The sequence below is a fragment of the Macaca thibetana genome, chromosome 12, assembly GCF_024542745.1.
Source record: "Macaca thibetana thibetana isolate TM-01 chromosome 12, ASM2454274v1, whole genome shotgun sequence".
Lineage (NCBI taxonomy): Eukaryota > Metazoa > Chordata > Mammalia > Primates > Cercopithecidae > Macaca > Macaca thibetana.
In genome coordinates, this window is record NC_065589.1 from 72,670,988 (window position 1) to 72,693,978 (window position 22,991).

At 41.8% G+C, this 22,991-nt stretch overlaps 1 protein-coding gene across 1 annotated transcript in view; it reads right to left on the reverse strand.

The window, feature by feature from the left end:
- The window catches only part of MYO3B (myosin IIIB), a 498,102-nt gene that overhangs the window by 423,202 nt on the left and 51,909 nt on the right, over positions 1-22,991 (reverse strand). The window contains exon 7 of the mRNA XM_050751472.1: positions 11,391-11,536. Within this exon, the coding sequence (XP_050607429.1) occupies positions 11,391-11,536 (146 nt within the window). The remainder of the gene's footprint in view (positions 1-11,390; positions 11,537-22,991) is intronic.

The following is a 22,991-nucleotide window of genomic DNA, read 5'->3' on the forward strand; positions in this document are numbered from 1 at the left end:
TCATCAGACACCAAATCTGATGACATCTTGATCTTGGACTTCCCAGCCTCCAGAACTGCGAGAAACAAATTTCTACTGTTTATAAGCTACCCAGTCTAGTCAGGTATTGTGTTATAGCAGCTTGAATGGACTAAGACACCCTAAATGGGCCAGTTGTTTGGTGTGGAGATAAAGAACAAAACCTTGATGAGGCGTGGTAGAAGTCAATGCCCATTCCCCATGACCAGGATGAAGCACGATGTCAGGATGCTGCCTGCCCTCTGTGCAGGTTTTAAGCCCCTCTGGGACATAAGAAGCAGATCGTGCTGCTCTTTGGATCGTATTCCACAAGTACTTGACCCTTGCCCAGATGGACGCCTGAATCTTTTCGGAAATCCTCACTTCAGAGGACAGGTCCTCTGAAGGACCGATAGGCCTGTGGCCGATAGTCCACAACAGCTACCTCTCAATGCCCCCAAGTACTACTTTGTTCTGAGATGGAAAGATTGAAGGTTAAAAGCCATGTCTTTCTTCTGTACTCAATTCTGGAAATACTGAGTCTGGGAAGAACTCAGAGAAGAAATATAGAGCTCCCTTCTCCACCCTGAGCACTGTAGAAGAGTCTGGATAGAAAAGGAAGTTCTTGGCTCAGCTGTCTAGAGCAAGGGAGAGGAAGAATCTCTCACGTACCCAGAAGCAGACTGAGACCTGACAAGCACGTTATGTAAGATTGTCTTGACTTCTACAGAAATGCCACTTAGGGGTTGAAGAATGGAAGGCTGGCCAATCTAACCACCATACCCACCCCTAGGACTCTCCCAGGAAGAGTACCTCCCTCCCTCCCTGCATTGTCCCATCCCTAACCATGCCCCTAGGCAGACCTCCAGGATGCTACTAGGAGCAATGGACTCCAAACTAGATAGTCATTGTACTAGTTTCCTAGGGCTGCCATAAGAAAATACCACAAGTCAGGTGGCTTTAAACAATAGAAATTTATGCTTTCACAGTTCTGGAAGCTAGAAACCCAAAATCAAGGTGTTGGTAGGGCCATGCTCCCTCTGAAGCCTCTGGGGGAGGATCCTTCCTTGCCTCTTCTAGTGTGACCTTCTTCCTGTGTGTCTCTCTTTATATGATGTTTGTGTGTGTGTGTGTGTGTGTGTGTGTGTGTGTGTGTCCGTGTCCAAATTTTCCTCTTAAGGATACTAGTCACATTGGGTTAAGGATCAACTCTGCTCCAGTATAACCTCATTTTAAGTAAGCTAATTATGTCCACAATGATGCTATCTCCAAATACAGTATTGGAGGTTAAAACTTCAACATATCTTTTTGTGGGGGGCATACCACAGTTTAACCTATAACATCACCACTGGCTATTCTGCTAGAATCCTTTTTTCTACTTTACATTCTTCATAATGTGCAACAGAGTCCCACTGATATCATCTCTCATTTCTCAATTCTCAACCATGGGGTGGGAATAGAGAAGGAAGGAGCAAGAATTTCCAGAGGGAGACTCCGTAGTTTTAAAATATCAACAAAAAAACAAACAAGGGTCTGATAGTTGTTTCAGGGAAGGGTTTTACTCAACCCCTTCAGAATCATCTAGGGTACTTGCAAATATACAATAATATGCATGTTATCCCAAAAATTTATTTGTAAAATTAATTGTATTTGTATATAAATGCTGAGCTTGACCCAAACCAATTAGATTGAAATTCTTGGGGAACAGTACCCAGGCACTGGTATTTTTTTAAAGCTCCCAGGGTATTCTCATCTAGAGCAAGGACTGAGGACCCTGTCCTGGATGAGACTTGCTGCTGTAGTGAGTGGCCCCAGCCCTGCAGTTGGTAGGTATTCTCATTCCTCTCTATTGAGAAGCCATAGAATGTGAAGAGGATAAAGAAAACTTCACATAAGCCCTGCCAGCTGAGTACAGAACAGTCTTGCTTAAGAATGGTAGCCATTTGTTCCCCTCTGAAAGGTGAAATGATGGAATAGTAACAGAGCAGGAGCACAACCAGAACCCAGGTATCTGAATCCCAGTTTGAAACGTCAGCTTCAGGTTTAGAGTTCCGCCAGGGTAAGATTCCCTTGTGGCAGTTTTGGTGTGGTACTCAGAAGGAAGACATCATTCCATCTGGCTAGGACAGAGCCACTTTGGGGGATGGTGGTAGTAGATGCTCTATCAAACCTCATGTTTCATACAAGATGGTATTTTACTGTTTGACCCCCCACTGGGCTTACAAATACAAATAAATTCATTTTTCACCATGGGCTATTAAGTCACGGCTCTCTCAGCCTACACAGTTCACCACAGTTTCGAGGGTTCTATTTGCTAATTAGAGACCTCCATTGCCTTTAACAACTAAGATATTTTGGGATTCCAAGTCTGTCATCCAGCACACCAACCATCACTTTCCTTGAATGTGACAGAAAGGCTGCCAATATCCTCCAACTCATTAAATAGTTTTAAATGTTCAGTTGGCAGGACGGTCAGCAGAGTCCTGCCTCAGGCCCCCAGAACTTCCCCCAGTGTGTTCATACTGACACAATTTTCCCCCAGCCAGTGTGTTCATACTGACACAATTATCCAGTGTTCCTCAACACAATCTTTCCCGGGGTGTGACTCCCTCTCTACCACCATTCTCCAGTCTATGCTTTTCCATCTTAGCCACTAAGATATCACAACAGATTTTACTTAAGGCCAAAGATACAAATACATTATGTCTAAAATAGTTCCCATTCATACCAGTCTCACAATAACACCAAATAAGGAAATTAGTCTGACATGGCTTGTTTACAATGAACCCATGCTAATTCCTAGTGATCACAGCTTTTTAAGAATTCACACACTATTCAAGGAGAAAATAAATTTTTAGTAATTATCCCAACATGAAAGTCAAGCTCACCAGATAGTAGTCTGCAGGCTCTGCCCTCTTCCCTTATTTGAAGAACTGAAGCACATTCTCCCTTTTCCACTCCTCTAATACTGTTCCTGCTCCCCAGAATTCTAAGAGCACCGATAGTGGGGCAGCGGTCTCACTTGCATATTCCCTCAGCACCTGGAGTATCACTCCTCCCCAAAGAAACCTGAACTTATCTGCAACAACCAGGTGCTCTCCTTACAATCCCCTCACCTGGCTTCAGTTTTCTCTCTCCTTTTGCCAGTGTTTTGAGCCTTTCCAGGTTGGGCTGAAAAAGAAAGTATTTTCTGTGGTAGAGGAAATAGGAGCAAAATGGGACTCAATTTTGAATCAATGACCCTAAGTTTAGAACTCCTGCTACTGTCCCTTTACCTGCAGACAAAAAAATTTCTACAACCCTGGAGAAGATTGAACCTACTAAAGGGGTTAAAAGGACCCTATAGAAGGAGGCAGCCAAGATCAGTCATACAACTCATCAACTAAGCACAAAGCCACCACAAAAACTGATAGAACTGATAGCAAAGAAAAGTACCACGGCCCTAGTTCTCTTCAGAGGATAACAGCATCACCACTCACTGGAGACATCATGGGAGTGGAGACTAAGGCCAGCCCCGCTTCCTCATGTGCAGTTCCTATCACAGCATTCATGTATGTATGTGAGGGCGAGGTGTGTGTGACCACATCTCTTAAGAGTGTGTCTATTTACAAAGGAGTTGTGACAATGGATACTAATGGCAGAGTCCTTCACATAGATGCAATGTAAGTAATAGGGACTTGAGAAATCATCCTTCATTCTCTCTTAATTCCTCATACAATCATCAATCAATCAATTAGCTAAACGTTCAAATGACTGATCTCATGGGTGGCTCTTTTCGAACAGAAGCTTTCAATTCTTCAGCAACAAGGGAAAGAAAATTCCTTACAATATAAATATGCCCTTGAGATATTTTCCTTGGTAGCACCCAGCATGAATTGAATGCTTACTATGAACTATTCGGAGCACTTTACATTCTTTAACTCCCACAATAGCCCTATGAGGTCGATATTATTCATATCCTCATTTTATAAGGGAGGACACTGAGACACACAGACATGAAGTAACTTGGTCAAGTTCACATTGGTGAACTTGAAAGTGATGGAGCTGCTAGTTGAACCCGTGCAGATTGACTGTAGAACACTGTAACAACCTGATAGCAAAACTGGTCCAATTTTCTATTCCTTCCTCTATCTATGCTTAGAATCCTGACACCAATATGAGAACTACCTCAGGCTAGCCTGCTGGAGGATAAGAAACCACAAGGACTGGAGCCAAGTCATCCTAGCCAAGGCTATCCTAGACCAACCAACACAGCCAAATCATCAACTGATCACAGATGAATGAGCAAGCCCAGCCAAGATCTGCAAACCAGAGAAACCATAGACTCATGAAAAATCATAAATGTTGGTTGTTTAGGCAACAAAGTTTGGGAATGGTTTGTTACATACTAATAGTTAACTGATACAAACAACCATGCTGGATCACTATACTATATTTTCCTTCTAATGATACTGGCTTCACTTGACTCTAGGATCCTCCAGGAATGGACAGCTCCACCTGTGAGAACCTTCCTTAAGACTATCACCTCCTTGCACTTCATCCCTATCTTACCCCTGCCCCTACCATTATGCCAACCCATAAAGGCAGTTAGAATTATTCCTCACCTTTATTCCTTAGTGTTTTCTGGAGTAGAGAGGAAACCAGGGTGCTTCAACTCTAGTACAATTTTGAGCTCTGTTTCCTTGCCTACCTCTTTGCCTGTCTCTCCATCATTTAGGAGCTGGGTTGGAATTAGCCACAGTCAGTGATGCCAAAATAATGAAACCAGGGTAATGAGAAGAAGGCACAGATAGCGCTATGAATCAACCCCTTGCACCTCTGGCCTTTCTCTCAGGGTGAGCTTTACTCAGTGGTGGTGGGGACCCAAAGTCCCTGAAGGCATGCTCCTGCTTTGCCACCTGATCCCCAGATGAAACCTTGCAAAGTTAAATTCTCCCTGCCTGCCAGGACTCAGGCAGGGAACAGCAAACAGTACCTCCACAGGACTGAACAGCCCCAGCTGCTCAACTCGAATTTAAAAATAATTTGGAAATGGGTTCCACAGAGTGAAAGCCTTCTGGGGCATTTCTGCCAGATGCCTCCAGCTACTGGGTTCCAAGGAAATGGAGTGTCAAGTCCTGGGCCCAGAAGATATTCTGGGGATCTGGAGCGGGGTATATACTGAAGGCAATCCATTAAAAATGGGATTAGAAATCTCCCAAAGAAAGAAAAAGATTCCTAAGAAATCATTGTTTTTGTATTGGAATATTTTAAAACTTTTTTTGCTATTAGGCACTCAATAAATGCTAAATGATGTTAATTCTTCTAGCACTTCTTATTTTATGAGTGAAGCTTGGATTGTGAGGATTCATTGCTCAAAAGGCCAATAGCTAAGTGACCTGGGTTGGTGAAGAGAAACCAACACTCCCCAGGGCAAATCCAGCCTCACTGTGCCATTAAACACTCACCACCCCTCACTCATTACACTTCAACAATAGTTTAGTTTTAATTTCTTTTCTTTATATTTCACAGCCCTAAAGGAAAATGTCCTGTGACAATTCTGTAATAGTGAGACAATTACTGGTGACTCAGAGCTCCCTGCTGCCTCTGCATCTCACAGCTGAGGAGCAGGCAGGGACTACTGCTTCCCATATACGAACAATTTGGTTTGTGAATTAGGAAAGTCAGAATCAAAAGGAATCTTAAAAAAAAAAAAATGCCTATGTAAGATAAAAATTTAGCCCAAGGATCCTATTTCAGGACAAGAGTCGATTGTAGGCACTGAGTTCCTGAGGAAGCTTTTCAAATAGACACACAAATGTTTCAAGCAGTCACTTGCCCATCTGAGCCCCACTAACCCCAGCATCCAGGCAGCCCACAAGGATCCAGACCCTAGGTTCCCAAAAATCTAATTTCTCCTCTTTGTTATACAAACTCTCTCCATTTCACCTTTACCGATAAATGAGGAGGAGGCAGTAAACTGATGTGCTCCTTGACAGCAAACTTGAGCACCCAATCCAAGCCTGAGCCTGGATGAACAAAGTTAAAGGTGTCCTAGGGTAGAGGACGTGGGCATTCCCACGTTCCTAGTGGATTGTGCTCCAAAGTGCTTTTGTACACTGGTAGTTTAGAACTTGGAAAGCATTTTCTTTTTCCATAAGGATAAAGCTCTAGAGAGAGCCTAAGTCCTTAGACCAGGTCACACAGTTCTATTTAGCCACAAAAACCTAATAATGCATCCAAAGTAGAGAACTTCAGCTATTCTACTGCTTCCTCCCAAATAACCATTGAAAATACTGCTTTCATGAGAAAATGTGTTCCAACTTAGGATGCCAGAAACATATTTCCATTTTCCTCAAGACCAAGAATGAGCTTTTCCCACTGAAAAAATAAATAAATGAAAGGGAAGAGAAAAAATAAGAGAGGCAAAGGGGGAGAAGGTGTTGGCTATACTAGAAATAGCCCTGACATGGGAGATACGGCTTTGCAAGGAAGGTGAGATGGGACAAATTTCTGGGTGAGAATGATGATATCCTGAAGTATTTTTCTGCTTTTATATAACATGTGTTCTATAATTCTTTAGTTTAAAAACTTGTCTTAAGTGTTCTAAATTAGAAACTAAAAAGCAGTTGCTTGAAGCAGGATTTGGAGAAGGGAGAGATTTCTGGCTTGGGGTCATAAATCAATGAGCCAAAGACAGCCTATGTTCACCTACGACAACACTCTTGATTTCTGTTCTTCAGTTTCTTGGCTGATTCAGTCATGATGCTAATAAAATTCTAACTTTCAGGTTGATAATGTCAGCTTAAAATTGAGAGCAGAAGGAAAGATATTGGACTGTAAGCTTCTTAAAGGGCAGGACCACTTTCTATTCATTTCTGTATACCCCAGTCCCCTCAGTGCTCAACACATAATTCATCAACACATAATATAATTTAAGAAAGGGCTTTAACTTTTCAATGTAGTAGCAAAACGTGTGGGCTTCAGAGTCAAACTTCTCAGATGCAAATCATTTTTCCTCCCTGGGTGCATGACCAGAGGAAGCCAGCCTGCCTAACATCCTTGAGTTTTCTCATCTGGAAAAAAGAGTGGTGACAGTACTTACTTCCCAGAGTTGCTGTGGGGATTAAATGCATTTCTGTAGCTAAAACACAGAACACTGTACCTGCCCCATAGTTAGCACTTGACAGACCTTAGCAGCTATTATTTTTCCATCATCATTGAGCTAATTGTCTTGTATCTTGCCCCCAAATTAGTTTCTCAGGGAATTTGGTAAACATAAAAGTTGGTTGGTATAAAGGGCTAAATTATGAACCCCAAAAGATATGTCTACTCAGAACCTGAGAATGTGACCTCATTTGGAATAAGAATCTTCGCAGATGTAATTAAGGCAAGGATCCCCAGATGAAATCATCCTGAATTAGGATAAGCCCTAAGTCTATGTCCTTACATGAGATGAGAGAAGAAGACCCAAAGACATGGGAAAGGCAGTCACGTGAAGATGAAGCCAGAGTTTGGAATCATGCTGCCACAAGCCAGGGAAAAGCTGGAGACACCAGAAGCTGGCAGAGGCAAAGACAGATTTTTCCCTAGAGCCTTCAAAGGGAGTGTGGCCCTGCTGACCCGCTGGTTTGGGGCTTCTGGCCTCCAGAACTGTGAGAGAATAAATGTCTGTTGCTTTAATCCACCAAGTTTGTGGTCATTTGCTGTAGCAGCCCTAAGAAACAAATACAGTTGGGTCCAGGTGACTTTGGAACAACCTAGATTTAGTGAAGGAAACAAGCCGAAATGCAAATTGGTGATTATCATTTGCTCTCCTTTTTTTGAATTGTGTACTGCAGGGAAATTCTCTTTGGGAAGGGAAAATCACCAGCTTCAGGGACTGGAATGTTCGGGCCAGCCTGTTCCGTCCACTTCCAGCCAAAGACATTTCTGCTGAGAATCCTGAAAACATTCTGCATTTTCCCACAAGGAATAAAGTGGAAGTATTCAATGTGTGACGAGACACTGGACAGAGTCAGCTCCTACCTGGCCCCAAATAAATGGGCAGATGATGCAGCTCTCCCCAGTGACTGACCAGTGAACACAATCACACTGATGCCCACAGTCTTCCTCGCTCCCCTCTATGGAAGTTGAGGGGGTCATTAGCCAAAGACTCAAAGCTAAGGAAAGATACCTGCTTGTCAAGAGACCAACATAATTGTATATTTCCACTAACTCTGTTGATTCTTGAATTATATCTATGAAACGGATCTCTTTTTAAGTGAAAAATATATCCAGGTCATCTTCAAGATCCTTTTAAGCCTCTGGAATTTTAAAGAAGTCCTCAGTAAAGAGTCATGAGAGAGAGCTGAATCCACTGATGCTGAGAGAAATGATTTTCATTCATTTGCTCTAACTCCTGGGGAAAAATAGCAGCAGACAGAGCAGTGACAGTCAGAGAGGGGTGACTTTTTTGGAGCAAAGGCATTAGACGAGATGACACATACTGACAGGTTCAGCAAATAGTGGATGCCCTGCCAATCAGCAGATAATTTCTATGTGTTGCAAAGTGGGAAAGATTGTGAGTCACGCAGTATTTCAAAGACAGGGCATGATGACCTTGTGTGAGATCTTCTAATGTGAAGGTCAAGCGAAAGGAGAAAGTGGATAAAGGAAGAAAAGGGAAAAGCAAGGAGACCCATGTACAGGCGAATCAACCACATCAAGGCAAGTTGCTTCCTATTTCCTGACAGTACCCAGGGAACCTTCCTAATTACCTGTTTTATTGACATCTGAGGCTCACAGGTAACCAGCACTTCATTAACTCATAAATCTTTTTCCAACTTGTGAAAGTCACTTCTTCCCTGACTCAGTCAAGGTTTTATTTTCTTCCCTTACTTGGTAATGTACTCAATTTATTTCCAGTAAAGAAAGGGTTGCAGGGAAAAGGTCAGTGAGGAAAGCCAGAGGAAGAAGCCACACACAGCATTCTAGATCCCAGCATACCCTGAAATGGATTTCATTGTTTCACTGACAAGAAATTCCAAAACACTGAAAATAGTCACATTCAAATAGAAAAAAAATTAATTCTGAAACCAAATGTATTCAAAGGATTTTTGTCATTATTTTTCATTTGCTTTTCTCCACTGAGGTGGGGGATGGAGAGAGAGAGACAGACAGACAGACAGACAGGCAGGCAGGCAGGCAGGCAGGCACTGACTGAGATCGATTCCAATGAAACACACAGGTAAATAATTTGAGTGCCTTTTAAAAATACATAAATGCTTAATGTCTATACTTTTCATTAAAGAGCTTTTTCGGGAAAGGATACATTTTTAGCACTAAAAATTAGTAGCACTCACACGTGACCCACACATTTGGTCAATTCGTAACCCTTCAAAGAGAACTGTGCAATTCTAATTGACAGGGTAATTTTAAAGTAAAGAACTTGGTGAATATAAACCCAACATATTTTTCCTGGTTTGGGGAAGAAGAAAGCTGTACAATGTATGTAAATATGCTAAGATTTAAAATAATAAAATAAAACCTCTTATCATTCCTATCCAAGAACATCAAGTCAGCCACTAAGGTTGTGACAATGGCAAGTGTTGAACGCACATGAGCACACATAATCACACTGAGAATCTGCTGACTGATTATTGCTGACATTGCCTAGTTCGATCTGATTCATCATTTGCACAGGAACCAAGAGACATTAAAAGGGCAGGAGGTTACACTAGGAGGAGAGAAGCAAAGCCTTAAACTAAGTTGGGATAAGGATCCTTTTCTAACAATTGCCCAATTCTTGGGATCCACTCTGTCCCGAGGCAGGCAGTGGAGACTTAGTTACTCGTATCCCACATCTGGAGATCTAGAGGCTTCTCCCAAGATGGAAGAGATGAGTAGTGAGAGAATAAAGAGATTATTAGAGATCAGAAGCTTGGCTGGGCACAGAAGCAAGCTAAGTGGAGTCACTGGAGTGGAAGGGTCTATTTAAACACATACACACACACACACACACACACACACTCTCTCTCTCTCTCTCTCTCTCTCTTAGCTGCCTCACATTTATCACCTTAAGAAATTTTTGAACACCTGGTCTATATACAAATGCATAACAAGAAAGGAAAAAAATATAGATGATCTCTTATCAAAACTACATAGTATTTTGCTAATAAGAAGCTATACCTTAATCCTGATATTCAGGAAATTATGTTGCCACATTAAATAAATGGTGAGGGGTAAACCATTTGTAAAAAATCAAAGCGCACACACAAATCATTCCAGACACCATTTCCCATTTTCTGACTTATTACTGTACACAATGCAGCTTTTAGCTACTGCATTCTTATATCCTTTTGAATGCTCACCAGACTATTAATCTAAAAAGCCAGGTGCTTCGTCTGCTCCTCTAATCACTGTGACCTGTTTTTGTGATTCGAAAAAGCCAAAAGACTAACTCTGGCTTGGGTGGGAATCATTTTTGGAATAGTGGTTGGTGGTTGTTCACATCTGGATTAGGTATAAAATGATAACATTATGATGATGAACACCAGAGAGCCTCATCTGCATATAAATAGACCTAATCAGAAATGCAAATTGCAATCAGGAGAAATTTTTAAAGGCTGTGATAGCTGTGTGATTGTGCAGATAAGGAAAGGTCAACACTTGTATTGTTAAGGCAGTTAAATGGCTCCCAGCCTGCCCAGAGCCTTCTTTTGAAAGAGACATTTGGAAGGTACAAATTATCTCTCAATCTGCACCCTGGTTGGGAAGGCATCCCTGGATAGCTTCATTTTCTGTAACTAGAGCTGTGAGCTGGCCACACATCAGCCCGATTCCAATGAAACACAACCCAACCTCTTGTACAAACCCCTAATGAATACACAGAATAGAAAGTATACTTGCATTTAAATGCTCTCCAAACAGACCTCTTTCTGCACAATTTTCCATTCAGACAGAAATTAAGGGATGGAGAGTAAGATCTATAGTGCTGATGTAACATTTTCTGATACATTTCAATACTGGTCTGAGTGAATACAGCAATATGATACACATATGTTTACACTGAATACTAGAGAAAGTATGTAATTAAAAAGAAAACACTAGCATTTAGACAGATTACTTAATTCACAATTCCATTCGTAATCTTATCGTGCAAAGTACAAAAAATGAATATCTCAGAAAAAGCTGAGTGCTAAAAAATATGCAATTGTTCCAACATGGTCTTATTATTCCTTGGGGTATGTTATCTTTCAGGAACATCCTCTTCTCGATCCCCCTACACCCACCTTGTTTTTTCAAAGAAAATATATTTCACAATCAGGCTTTGTCAGGTTTGGAGGGAAATTGCTTACAAACTATTTATTATCCCTCTAACTAGACACTTTCACAAAGAACTAATGAGTCAAGAGCGCCATCTTGTGTCTTACCTTGGAATCTTAAAGAGTGTTTTCACAGGATGCATGTCAAAGAGGGGAGGGTCTCCATCCCCCAGTTCAATAGCTGTGATCCCCAAGGACCAGACGTCACAGCGAGCGTCATAGGAAGAGTCATACTGCTGCTCACAGGCAATGACCTATTAGACAAAAGCGGGACACAACACATCAACCCGACTGCCACATCAGATGTCCTAAAAAGGCCCTGGGCTGATCTTAGCCCCCTTCACAGTTTCCTTGGCCACAATGTTATTGAATTCCAGTAATGAGATGTGTGTATTCTAGGCCTTATTTGTGCGTAACTAATTTATTATCTTATTCGTTCATTAACTTTTAAAAATGTGTCAGTTTTGTTTTTAAAAAGCATGTATCGAACCGTCCAAGTACCAAGAACAGCGCAAGGGAAGAAAGCCAGTGTATACCACACCATCCCAACCCTGCTATTCTTTAAGGAAAGGCTTTGTCTACATCCTTCACCTCATTACCAGCTACTGAATTCAATAACAAGAAACAATTGTTCTCAAAGATGTTTGTGTACTTTGAGATGCATGAAATCCCCAAGAGTATGACCAGCTAAGCAGAGAGATGTTGGAAGACTCACATGGTTAATATAAAGTAAAAATGACCCCACTCCACCCTCCCCTTTTTCTAAGAGCATCTTTCCCCTCCTCAAACTCCAACAATGGTGTACATCGTAGAAACAGCTGCCATTCCAGTTACTTGGCCTGACTAGGTACAAGAGCAGCAGAACCAGAAAATGACCCTGGGCTTGTCATTGGGTTGAGGAGTACGTGACCCTGTGGAGGAATGTTTTTATCAACTTATTGAGTCAGTCAAGAACATCTCCTACACTCAGACTCTGATGACTATCACAATGGCTATAGGAGAAGTCGGGAGTGAGCCAGAGGACGTGGAGGATCAGGAACCCCTATTTCACTTAAAGTCTGCCACCAGGATGACTGATGGCCATGGCCAGGTGGGAAACTTTGATTTCTGATGATCCAAAACACCAGTGAGGGGGCAACACCTGTAACGGTGAGCACAGGAAGACCAGAGTAATAGAGCCACCCTCTTAGGCCGTCATAATGTCTTTGGCTTTTTTATTCCAAATGAGATGGGACAACCGACTGTGGTGAGCAGAGGAGTGACAGATCTAGCTTATGTTTTAGCAAGATCACTCTGGCTACTGTGCAGAAGATAGATTATGAGAAGAAGAAACAAAACCAGTTCAATATGTTACTGCAGGGATCCAGATGAGAGATTGTGAGATGGTGAGAATAATCAGATTCTAGATATAATTTTGAATGTAGAGCCAACTGGATTTGCTGAACAGGGCTTAGAAGAAAGGAGAGCTAAGGAAAACTCCAAAGTTTTTGACATGAGCAACCACCAGAATAGAACTGGTATTTACTAAGATGAGGAAGACAGTAGGAAGAGCAGGTTTGGGGTGAAGAGTGGAGCTCCATTTAGGATATATTAAGTCTGAGATGCCTGGGACACTTCCAAATGGAGAAGAGTATTTTAACCTGGTGAGACTCATACTGGACTTCTGATCTAGAGAATCATAACATAACTGCTATGGTCTGAACATGTCTCCCAAAATGCATGTGTTAGAAATGTAATCCCCAATGCAACCAATGGAAGGTGGATCCTTTTGGGAGGTGGTTAGGTCATGAGAATTCTGCCCTTGTGAATGGATTAATACTACCATGAAAAGGGCTTGCAGGACTGGGTTTGCTCCCTTCTGCATTCTGCCATGTGAGGACGCAGTATGAAGGCCCACACCAGATGCCAACACTTTGACCTTAGGCTTCCCAGCCTCTAGAACTGTGACAAAATAAATTTCTGTTCTTTATAAATTACCCAGTCTCAGATAATCTGTTACAGCAGCATGAAACAGATTAAGACTAAGAAACAGGTGTTTGTTTTAAGCCACTAAGTTTGTGGTATTGTTATGGCAGTGATAGAAAACTAGTATTCCTGCTCTCTTCCGGACAGTGCATTGGACTTGTAAGGCCTGGTGAAATGTGCCAACTGCCTTGCTCTAGACCCTGTGCTCTCGTTCTCATAATTGCCCTGTACTCTTCTCTTCTGAGCTGGAGAACATTTTCTACAAATTGACATCCTTGGCCCGGCCCCAGCCCCATCTTCTAAATAGAATATCCTGTCATACTTTTAACATGTTATTTTCAAATGTACATTCAAACTGAAGTTCAAATAATTCCAATTTCAGAACCAAAGGCCATTTCATTGCCCCCAAAGACCTCCCTTTTCTCACCCCAATCAGGTGAGAACCTACATTATTTTTAAAGATCCCTATTCAACACCTTTCCTTTCAGAAATGACACTTTCAAAAGTGCAAGACAAACATAATTTTAGACCTATCAATCAACAAATAGTTCACCGTTATTCATGACACTGTGATAGGGCCTGTGAGGGAGAGAGAAATAAGACTCTGTCCTTCCCCAGTAGGAGCTATGGCCAATTGAAATATAAAGTGAACCTATCATAATTAAATGACAAACCATGACAACTATAAATGCCCTAAGACAATGTGTAGTAACATGTCCAATAAAGGATATGGGCTCTAAGTGCTTAAGATTTTAGAAGGAGACCACTGCTGGCTAAGCAAGACAACAAAAAGTATCCAGTACCCATAGTCTACAACTTCTGTGGGGAAATTCAAATCAGCTTCTAGCCAACTTGGATGGGACACAAAACACAATTCTAAGAACATATCTCAATGTGAAAATAGAGATATTCTAACATTTCTCAAGTGTTGTCATAAAATATTCAAAACTTGTATCTGGTTTCAGCTTCTCTTTACAGACAAACATTATCTTCAGCTCATTCTGATTAACAGAAAAGCATATCTTGGCCTAATTCTTCTCTTCAGTGCATCATGTAACAAAGAAATTATTTAAGTTCAGCCTTCCAAGGAAGTTTATTGAAAATTATGCTAATAAAATAATTCACAAACAATTATTGAGTACCCATTAGTCTGGCAGGATAGTATGCCCTGGGAAGAGAAAGTCAAATACACACTGAACTTAATCTTCAAAATAATTTGGCAAAGTAGGTGCAATGATCACTTATGCAGGTGTGGAAACTGAGGATAGCGTGGTTAAACAGCTCACCTGGCATCACATAGCTAGTAATTGTCAGGGCCAGAATTTGAACCCAGGCAGGGAGAAGAATAACTAAACAAATCATTGCCATATAAGTGCTATATATAATAAAAGTTATAGTTGGTTAAAATTGTAAAAATTATCAGCTTCTGCACTCATATTTTGACTACACTAGCCAGGTGTTCTGAAGTTCTGTCATTTCAACTCCATCTTCTTCGGGGGTCTCTTTCAGGATTGCTCCTCACCAGGAGGAAACAGCCCTTTCTGCAGGTTATACATATGATGAGAGTTAAAGAAGCACTCTTAAGAGGACGCAGGGCAACTGAAGGTCAACACCCTGGAATGAGATTCCCTATCAATCCAATACCAAAGTCTGAAGCTATTTCTTTAAGAGAAAACAGTACTATCATTCTCTTTAGCTCAACATTCTCCTTGCCTCTAGGTGAAATAAAGCTGAGTTAAGGATGCTTGGATGGTCGAATGGTCTTTCTTCTCTTGCCCCAAGGAGAAGGTGACCTCAAAAAGAACTCTCTGAATCGGTTGCTAGGATGCTCCATTAAGAAAGGAGAGTGGGGCCAGGCGCGGTGGCTCAAGCCTGTAATCCCAGCACTTTGGGAGGCTGAGGCGGGCGGATCACGAGGTTAGGAGATCGAGACCATCCTTGCTAACCCGGTGAAACCCCGTCTCTACTAAAAAATACAAAAAAACTAGCTGGGCGAGGTGGCGGGCGCCTGTAGTCCCAGCTGCTCGGGAGGCTGAGGCAGGAGAATGGCGTGAACCCGGGAGGCGGAGCTTGCAATGAGCGAGATCCGGCCACTGCACTCCAGCCTGGGCGACAGAGCGAGACTCCGTCTCAAAAAAAAAAAAAAAAGAAAGAAAGGAGAGTGGGATGGCAAGTAAGTGCACTGCTTTGGAACCAAGTTTTCCAGGTTCTGTAAGTCACATTAAAGGAGTGGATAAAAATGAGATGGTGTTGTGCAAAGGACCCCAAATGCACACCCTTTCACCTCTGAAAACAAATCATATCTTCAGGACCTCTTTCAATCTACAAAGTGGCAAGGTGGAAATAAATAACCTCTACCATCCCTTCTAGCTGTAATATTCCACGACTTTGTGATTTCCAAGTAAGTGATCTTTGGGTAGTATCTCAAACTAGTAGGCTAACATCGCCATACAAATTAGCTAGAGTGAACAGTACATTATTCTGAGGTGTGAACAGGATGGCTGGAACTTTGAGGGGATTTTATTGCCAATGTTTTGTAGAAGGTCTTAAGGTCTATGACAACATGCTGGTTGCTGTAATAATGCCTCTGTTAAGGAAGAAGAGCTTTGCGACCGAGCAATTGTTTGGATGCTGGTTAATGGAGCATGTCCAGGTTCCCACCTTGAAATGCAAACTCACGGCTTTCCTGGTACAGTTAGATTACACTGCTGCTTATTTTAGAAAGAAGAAAACACTAATGCTGGATTACTAGCAATATCTACGCACTGGCAGCTTTAGTGCCCAAGGCCAATAGCTATTTTACCTGGCAGTGGGCTTGAGGCTCCCAAATGTTGGTCATTGCCACCTTAGCTGCCAAAACCTTTTCTTTCTGGAGACTGAGAACAAGAAACAAGTTTTCACTAACGGCTTAGCTTGACAGGTCTTTGGAGCAAAGGCTAGTCATTATCCGTCTTCAATTGCTTGAGGCAATTCTCTTTAGCCTTCTTCAGGCTAAGGAGTTCCACAGATCCAGACTCCTTACATCTACCCCCAGTCACTCCCTCCTACCCCACAGAGGGAACACCTCCCCTCTCCTACGAGAATCTATGCGATGAAACCACATCCACAACTGCTTTGACACATATCATCCCTTTGTCTGACCTTGAGCAAGGTCAGCTGTGTTCTATTGAAGATGGCTGTTCCTTTCCCTAGCCACCAGCCAGAGAATGGCAGAGAAAAACAACTGTCAGCAGCCCTTGGGTCACGAAGAGACTTTCACCTCTGGCTAGTGCTAGAAAATCCCAGAGCCTGGCATCTTTGTTTTGGTTTTGCCACCAAAACCAAAGTCACTGGGTGACTTTGACAAAATATTTTATCTCCCTGTACCTCTTCTTTGCAAGCAAACCAAGCAACCCCTTTTTCATGGGCCTCATCTGAAGCACTGCTTATGAAAATGCTGGTTATTCAGCTTTTACTGTGGCCCTAAAATGTTAATAGTAGATATCATTGGATCACTGACACATGGGTAATAATTATTTTATTTACTTACTTCTTTAAGGCCTTTTGTGTTTTCTAAAATGTCTATAGAGAGCATGGATTATTTCTATAATAAAAAGAAGCAAATTTTGTGTTTTTTTGTCTTGAAAATATAAATAAATATTGAAAAGTTTGCCTTAATTTTCAAGGGCATGCCTCTTTGTTCTGGAGTATTTGTTGACTGCTGGGATTCTTTATCAAGAAGTTGGCAGGTGGTGTCTTGATAATATAACTAGGTCCCTGGCTGGATGTGGTGGCTCATGCCTGTAATCCCAGCACTTTGGGAGGCCAAGGCAGGCAGACCACGGGGTCAGGAGTTAGAGACCAGCCTGACCAACATGGTAAAACCCCGTCTCTACTAAAAATAAAAAATAAATAAATAAATAAAAAATAGCCAGGTATGGTGGCGCATGCCTGTGATCCCAGCTACTCAGGAGGCTTAGACAGGAGAATTGCTTGAATCCAGGAGGCAGAGGTTGCAGTAAGCCAAGATCACTCCACTGCACTCCAGTCTGGGTAACAGAGTAAGACTCCATCTCAAAAAAAAAAAAAAAAAAAAAGAAGAAAACTAGGTCCCCATGAGATTAATACCAGAAGAATGAAGCATAATTATTCATGTAGCATAATTGATAAATGTTATTGATCATAAGGTTTCCTAAAATAGAACTTCTCTGGAATCAGAAGTTGTAGTTACAGTATAACTATTCCAGTGGCAGATTTTTAAAAATCAGTTTTACAAATGAAATTCCCTTCCCAACTATATCCCTTTCTGCTGTAAGCACAGGGCATGAGTAAAGCACTTTCACTTTCTCGGGCCATCATGATCCATGACTAGAACTTATTGATAAAGTTACCAAGACAAGGGTGAGTTCCACTCTCTCTTGCACAATGACTTGCTGTATAAGAACCTGAGCTAACAGCTCCTCATCTCAAGATCTTCATCATCCGAAAAGAGCATCTGCATTATACTGTATGTGAAAGGGATAAAAGCAGTCAATATATGAGCTTCCAGATTCAGAAAACCTAGTTTCTCTAACAAGATAGTTAAACCATTTATCAAATTATATGTCAAAGAGCTATTGGGCTGAAATTTCTTCCAATAATGTAATTTTAAGCAATGTTTTCAAGGAAATAGCATTATAGTATTTTTGCTGTCATAAGAAATAATTTATCAAACTTAAACAACAGGAATTATTCAGACTACTTTATTTTTCCACTAATATTTTGAAATGTCATTAAAAATGTAATTAGGTTTGCCTTCTATGTTCTGATTTCTCACCTTACTAGAATCATTCGTGCGATCCAAAATTATAACCAAAGGTCGGGATTAAAATTTCACTCAAGTACACAGGCAAAATGCTGTTATCTCAAGAGCTAAATTCAGCTAAATAAGAGGCAAGGCAAACAGACCTAAAGCTATTAATCCTTGGCTGACCTTGAGCCCAAAAATGCAGGCAATAGACTGGCAAATAAGATGGGCTGAGAGGTAGGAAGGCAAATAAGATTCTTAATTTTGCTTACACAATTCATGCAGCATAATTGATAAATGTTATTGATCATAAAGATTTCTAAGTCAGAACTTCTCTGGAATCAGAAACTGTGGTTACAGTATAAATATTCCACTGGCAAATATTTCTATCACTTTTGCAAATGAACATCTTAAAGTGTTATAAGCTGAGAGACTGAATAAATAAATGAAGTTTCTTACCTAAGATGATACATAAATTCAAAGGAGGATATATTTGAGATTCGTTCTTTTTTTTTTTTGTAAGGGAATATGGACTAGATGGACTGAAATTGAAGTACTTGGCAAGGGATGGTCTTTCATAAAACTAAAACTGGGGCTAAGATTGAATCCACATTTTGTACACTGTAAAATTGCCAGCAGTAATTTAAATTAGACTGTTCTTACGAACTTCAGGAAGGTCTCTCATTATATTGTGATATTCTATGGGTCTCTTTTTTCTCAGGATTGTAAGTTCAGCTTAAGTCTATAGAGAAATAAAGCCAGGTTCAAATTAAAAACACACAAAGCATGCGTATACAACACCAACTTCCCACCATGGCTAGTGGAGGGTAGAAGGGGAACTCACTCTGGGTTTGAGGTCAGCCCACATGCTGATTTTTGCACCTAAATTCCCTGAAACCCTGAAAACAGATCATTTATTCTTACTTGTGTGTTAAGTCCCCTTCTCAGACTCAGGACCAATATCTACAGAACTCCTAGCATGTCCAAATTTCGTATGTGTCCTTGGTACTCAAAAAGTGAAGGAGTACATTTGCTCCCAGTGCATTCCCACTGTGGTCGCCTGATCCAGAGCTTCCTCATACACAGATGGACGATGAAAGGACCTTTAGGGTTCACTCATTCAACCCCCTTCTTTTACAGAAGAGAAAACTAGGGCCTGAGGGGAGAGTCAGTTGATTTGTCTGAAATCACACAGTTGGTTCATGACCAAAGAAGGAGTTAACTCCATGGTTACCTACCACCTTCCTGTGTGAGGCATCTCTTGGGAATCCTCATAATGATGGAGAATGCTGAGCCACTTCCAAATACATTCCATATTCAGAGAGCCGCGGTCACAGTAATGTCTACGCTATGAGCCCGTAGACACAGCATGCAAGCATTAAGCAGATGGATTTCCTGCCACCTCTCACTTACCTGTCCCTTCACTCTCCCTTGCTGCCCCTTTCCTTTGCCAGTTAGTGCTCCATTTCTACCAGAGTATGTTAAGGACAGGGCAAGGAGGACCTCTACAATTCAGTCCATTTTACAGCTTGTCAGGTCACATATTATTACACCAGGTCAGGAAACAGATTCAGAAAGTTAAGAGACATATGCGCTCAAGGCCATAGCCAGTAGGCGATAGAACTGAAGCATGAGCGCCCAATCAGAAACTATTGAGGAAAAAAATGTTTTTCTCCTTCATGATGCATCTGAAAAACAGGAAGAGAAGCAAATCAAGCAGAGTATCTGAAAGTTCCCACTTGGACATACTCCTTCATCAGCAAGTATCTGTGGTTTCTGTCCTTACCCAGGCTGACAGCACTATGCAAATAAGGATGTCCTTGAGAATGTTGTATGTTCCTATTAGACAGTGATTCTGTTTAACTCTCTAAAATTAAGAAAGGTATGGGAGGCTGGGCACTGTGGCTCATGCCTGTCATGAACTTGAGCCCAGGAGTTCAAGACCAGCCTGGGCAACATGATGAACCCCGTCTCTACTAAAAATACAAAAATTAGCTGGGCGTGGCGGTGCATGCCTGTAATCCCAGCTACTAGAGAGGCTAAGGCACAAGAATCACTTGAGCTCTGAAGGTGGAGGTCGCAGTGAGCCGAGATCATACCACCGCACTCCAGCCTGGATGACAGAGCAAGACCCTGTACCCCCTACATCCCCCCACAAAAACGTATGAGAAATACCCAGGACATTAAAATAGAGCACGAGAAACACTAGTCCATCTGCCTCTACTTGTTCCTATTTCATCCTGCTCAAGGCTCCTCTGAGGTTCCATCCCTCACGCTGACTGCTCTCCTCCATTTGCTCTCATGCTGGCTCAGTGGCCATCAGGCAAGGAAGCAAATGTAGAGTTTGGCTTGGGTGGGAATTCTCTTTCATGGGCTAAGACTGTCCCCAGAACAGGGCAGTGAAGGCATTGACTGGAGCTCAGCCATGGGTCATCTGGGACCCAGAGCTCAGGAAGAGCTGAGGCCAACTCTGACATTCCTCCAGCAAACACTTCTGTTCCTGCAGTAACAGAATCCGTTTTCCTCTTTTCCTCTTTGGTGGATGAAGAGAAGGGGCAACAGCAGATGCTTTGACGCTTTTCACCTCCCCGGAGAGGAGTGAGGATAGCCTTAAAAAGCCCGAATGCTCCTGGCAGTTGTTCCTTTGACATTTCTGGCTTAGCACTTCTCGCTCAGCACTCGGAGGGGATTCACGTGAGGCCTCGGCCCTGGGCCTCACATGCTTCTACACATCTGGGATCTAAAGCCCTCAGATAGGGTCTTATATTTAGACCCACCAGGAAGAGGGTAATATCATATCACCGGCTCCTCCAGAGCCAGCTCCCCGCCTCCACACTGACGTATGACACATGACTCAACCTCTCCACAGGGCTCCAGCTGAGAGGGAGCTACTGCTGGAGCTGAGGTGAAAACCCCGGGGCGGCCTCCACTCATATCCACTCCCCGCACCCCACACCTTGGGCCCTTCGCCTGCTGGAGCACTGAGCGTCTGGGCTCTGCCTCAGTGCCTTAGAAGACAGAACCACTCTGCAAATGTAGGCAGGCCAGGGCCAGCCTCAGAACCAGAGATGGAATCTCTGTTTCTTTGAACCTGATACACAATGCCTGGGGTGAACCAGTGAACAGCAAAAGTGATGGAATCTCAGAGATGAATGTTTCTAGAGAAGGTAGGCAGGTCTTTCAGCCAATGATCTGAAGTTCTAAACCTCTCATTTAACCCTCCTGAGCTCCCAAAGCCTGCATTCCTCACAGTGATATGACTGGCAGACAGGGTCCCATGAATCTCCAGTCTTTAACAGAAAGCCAGGTAAAATAGATCCTAGCAGCCATGGCATCATCATTAGTTCACTCTTACTGAGAACTTGTCCCACCCTCATTGCTTGTGGAACATCAGCTCCATGGAATATGAGAACTGAAGGCGGGTCTTCCCTCTAAAAACAGTAAATGTTCCCTGTAAAATAGAAAGGAACTTAAAAGGCAAAGACTGCCTAAGCCAATTTCTTCTTTTTCACAGATGAGAACAGGCTAAGCAGAGGTGGGGGAGGGGCAACATATGCCACCGTTGTTAAAAGCCCCTATTATGTCTGGCACGGCCCTGAACAGTTGCAGTACATTATTTCATTTTATCGTTTGAGGCAGGTTTTTTCTCCCCATTTTACCTCTTTTAACTTCTCCCCATTTTACTTCTTTTAACTTCTCCCCATTTTACTAGTCAGAAATACTAAGTAACTTGCCTGAGGTTACTGGTTATATAGGTAGCAGATATCTATGATTTGCTCCTAGATCTATCTGACTCTAAAATTTGTGCATTTTTACTCAAACTGAAGCCATATTGAAATAACTGACCCACAATCATTTTTTAGAAAATGAGTAAATCTCCTAAATTCAATTCTAAAGAACTTTATTTTTTCCATATCCTTCTCTTGGGCAATAATTACACTGGCTTTTAGCATCACACTGAAATATTACATTTTCCTTCATATATCAGGAAGGATAATTCTCATCTAAGTTAAGAATTGGGGGAAAAAAACATTCACGACTTATCTGGTACACCGGTTGTCACAATTAAATAATTTGCTGTGGTATAGTGGTTAAAAGTAAGGACTTTGGAGACAAATATCCGGGTTGAAATTCTGTTGGCATCCCCTAATAACTTGTCCAAGGACAAGAATAGTTACTTTCTATGACTCACCTACTTCATCTAAAACATTGGACTAGCAATAGCACCAGCTTTTTTGGTAGTGTTGCGAGATTTATACATGAGTTAATACACACAACTCACTTAGCACCTAACACATAGTAAGCACTCGCTAAATGCTAGCTCTTATTTGGGAACCAAACCCATTAGCTAGAGCTTAGGGAACAAAATGGCAATAATGACAATAATAATAATTCAACTCTATAGTGTCGTATGTCTTTCACAGCCCTTTGACACAAAATATCTCATTTGTCATCTCTAGCCCTGGCAATGCCAAAGGAAATAGCATTATCTTATCATTTACTAGGAATGGCATAATTAACAAAGGCAAGAGTGGCTGCAAAAAGCTTGCGATATTTCTGCATTGGTGTAAGCTAGTTGTTATGGCAACCGTCCCCTGTCAGCGACCCTTTGCCAGGCAGAGAGAGACCCATTTTTGGAGCCGTCACAGCACATCTGTTTCTCTGCTCAGCTGATTAGCTCTTGTTTGCAACAATGAGCAGATGGAAGTAAAGAGGGGAAAAATTTTCTAAAAAGAAGCAAATGTTTATTTTATCCACAAGTCTGTTTTCCAGTAAAGAAACAGACCTTTTGCTGTTTTAGGAAGATGCTGCCTATACTAGATCCTTAATGCATGGTGGAATTGCAAAGTGTAGTCAACCTATAAATTATAGGTGATAGGTCCTTCACGTGCATATTTTATTTTTATTTTTTATTATACTTTAAGTTCTAGAGTACATGTGCACAACGTGCAGGTTTGTTACATATGTATACATGTGCC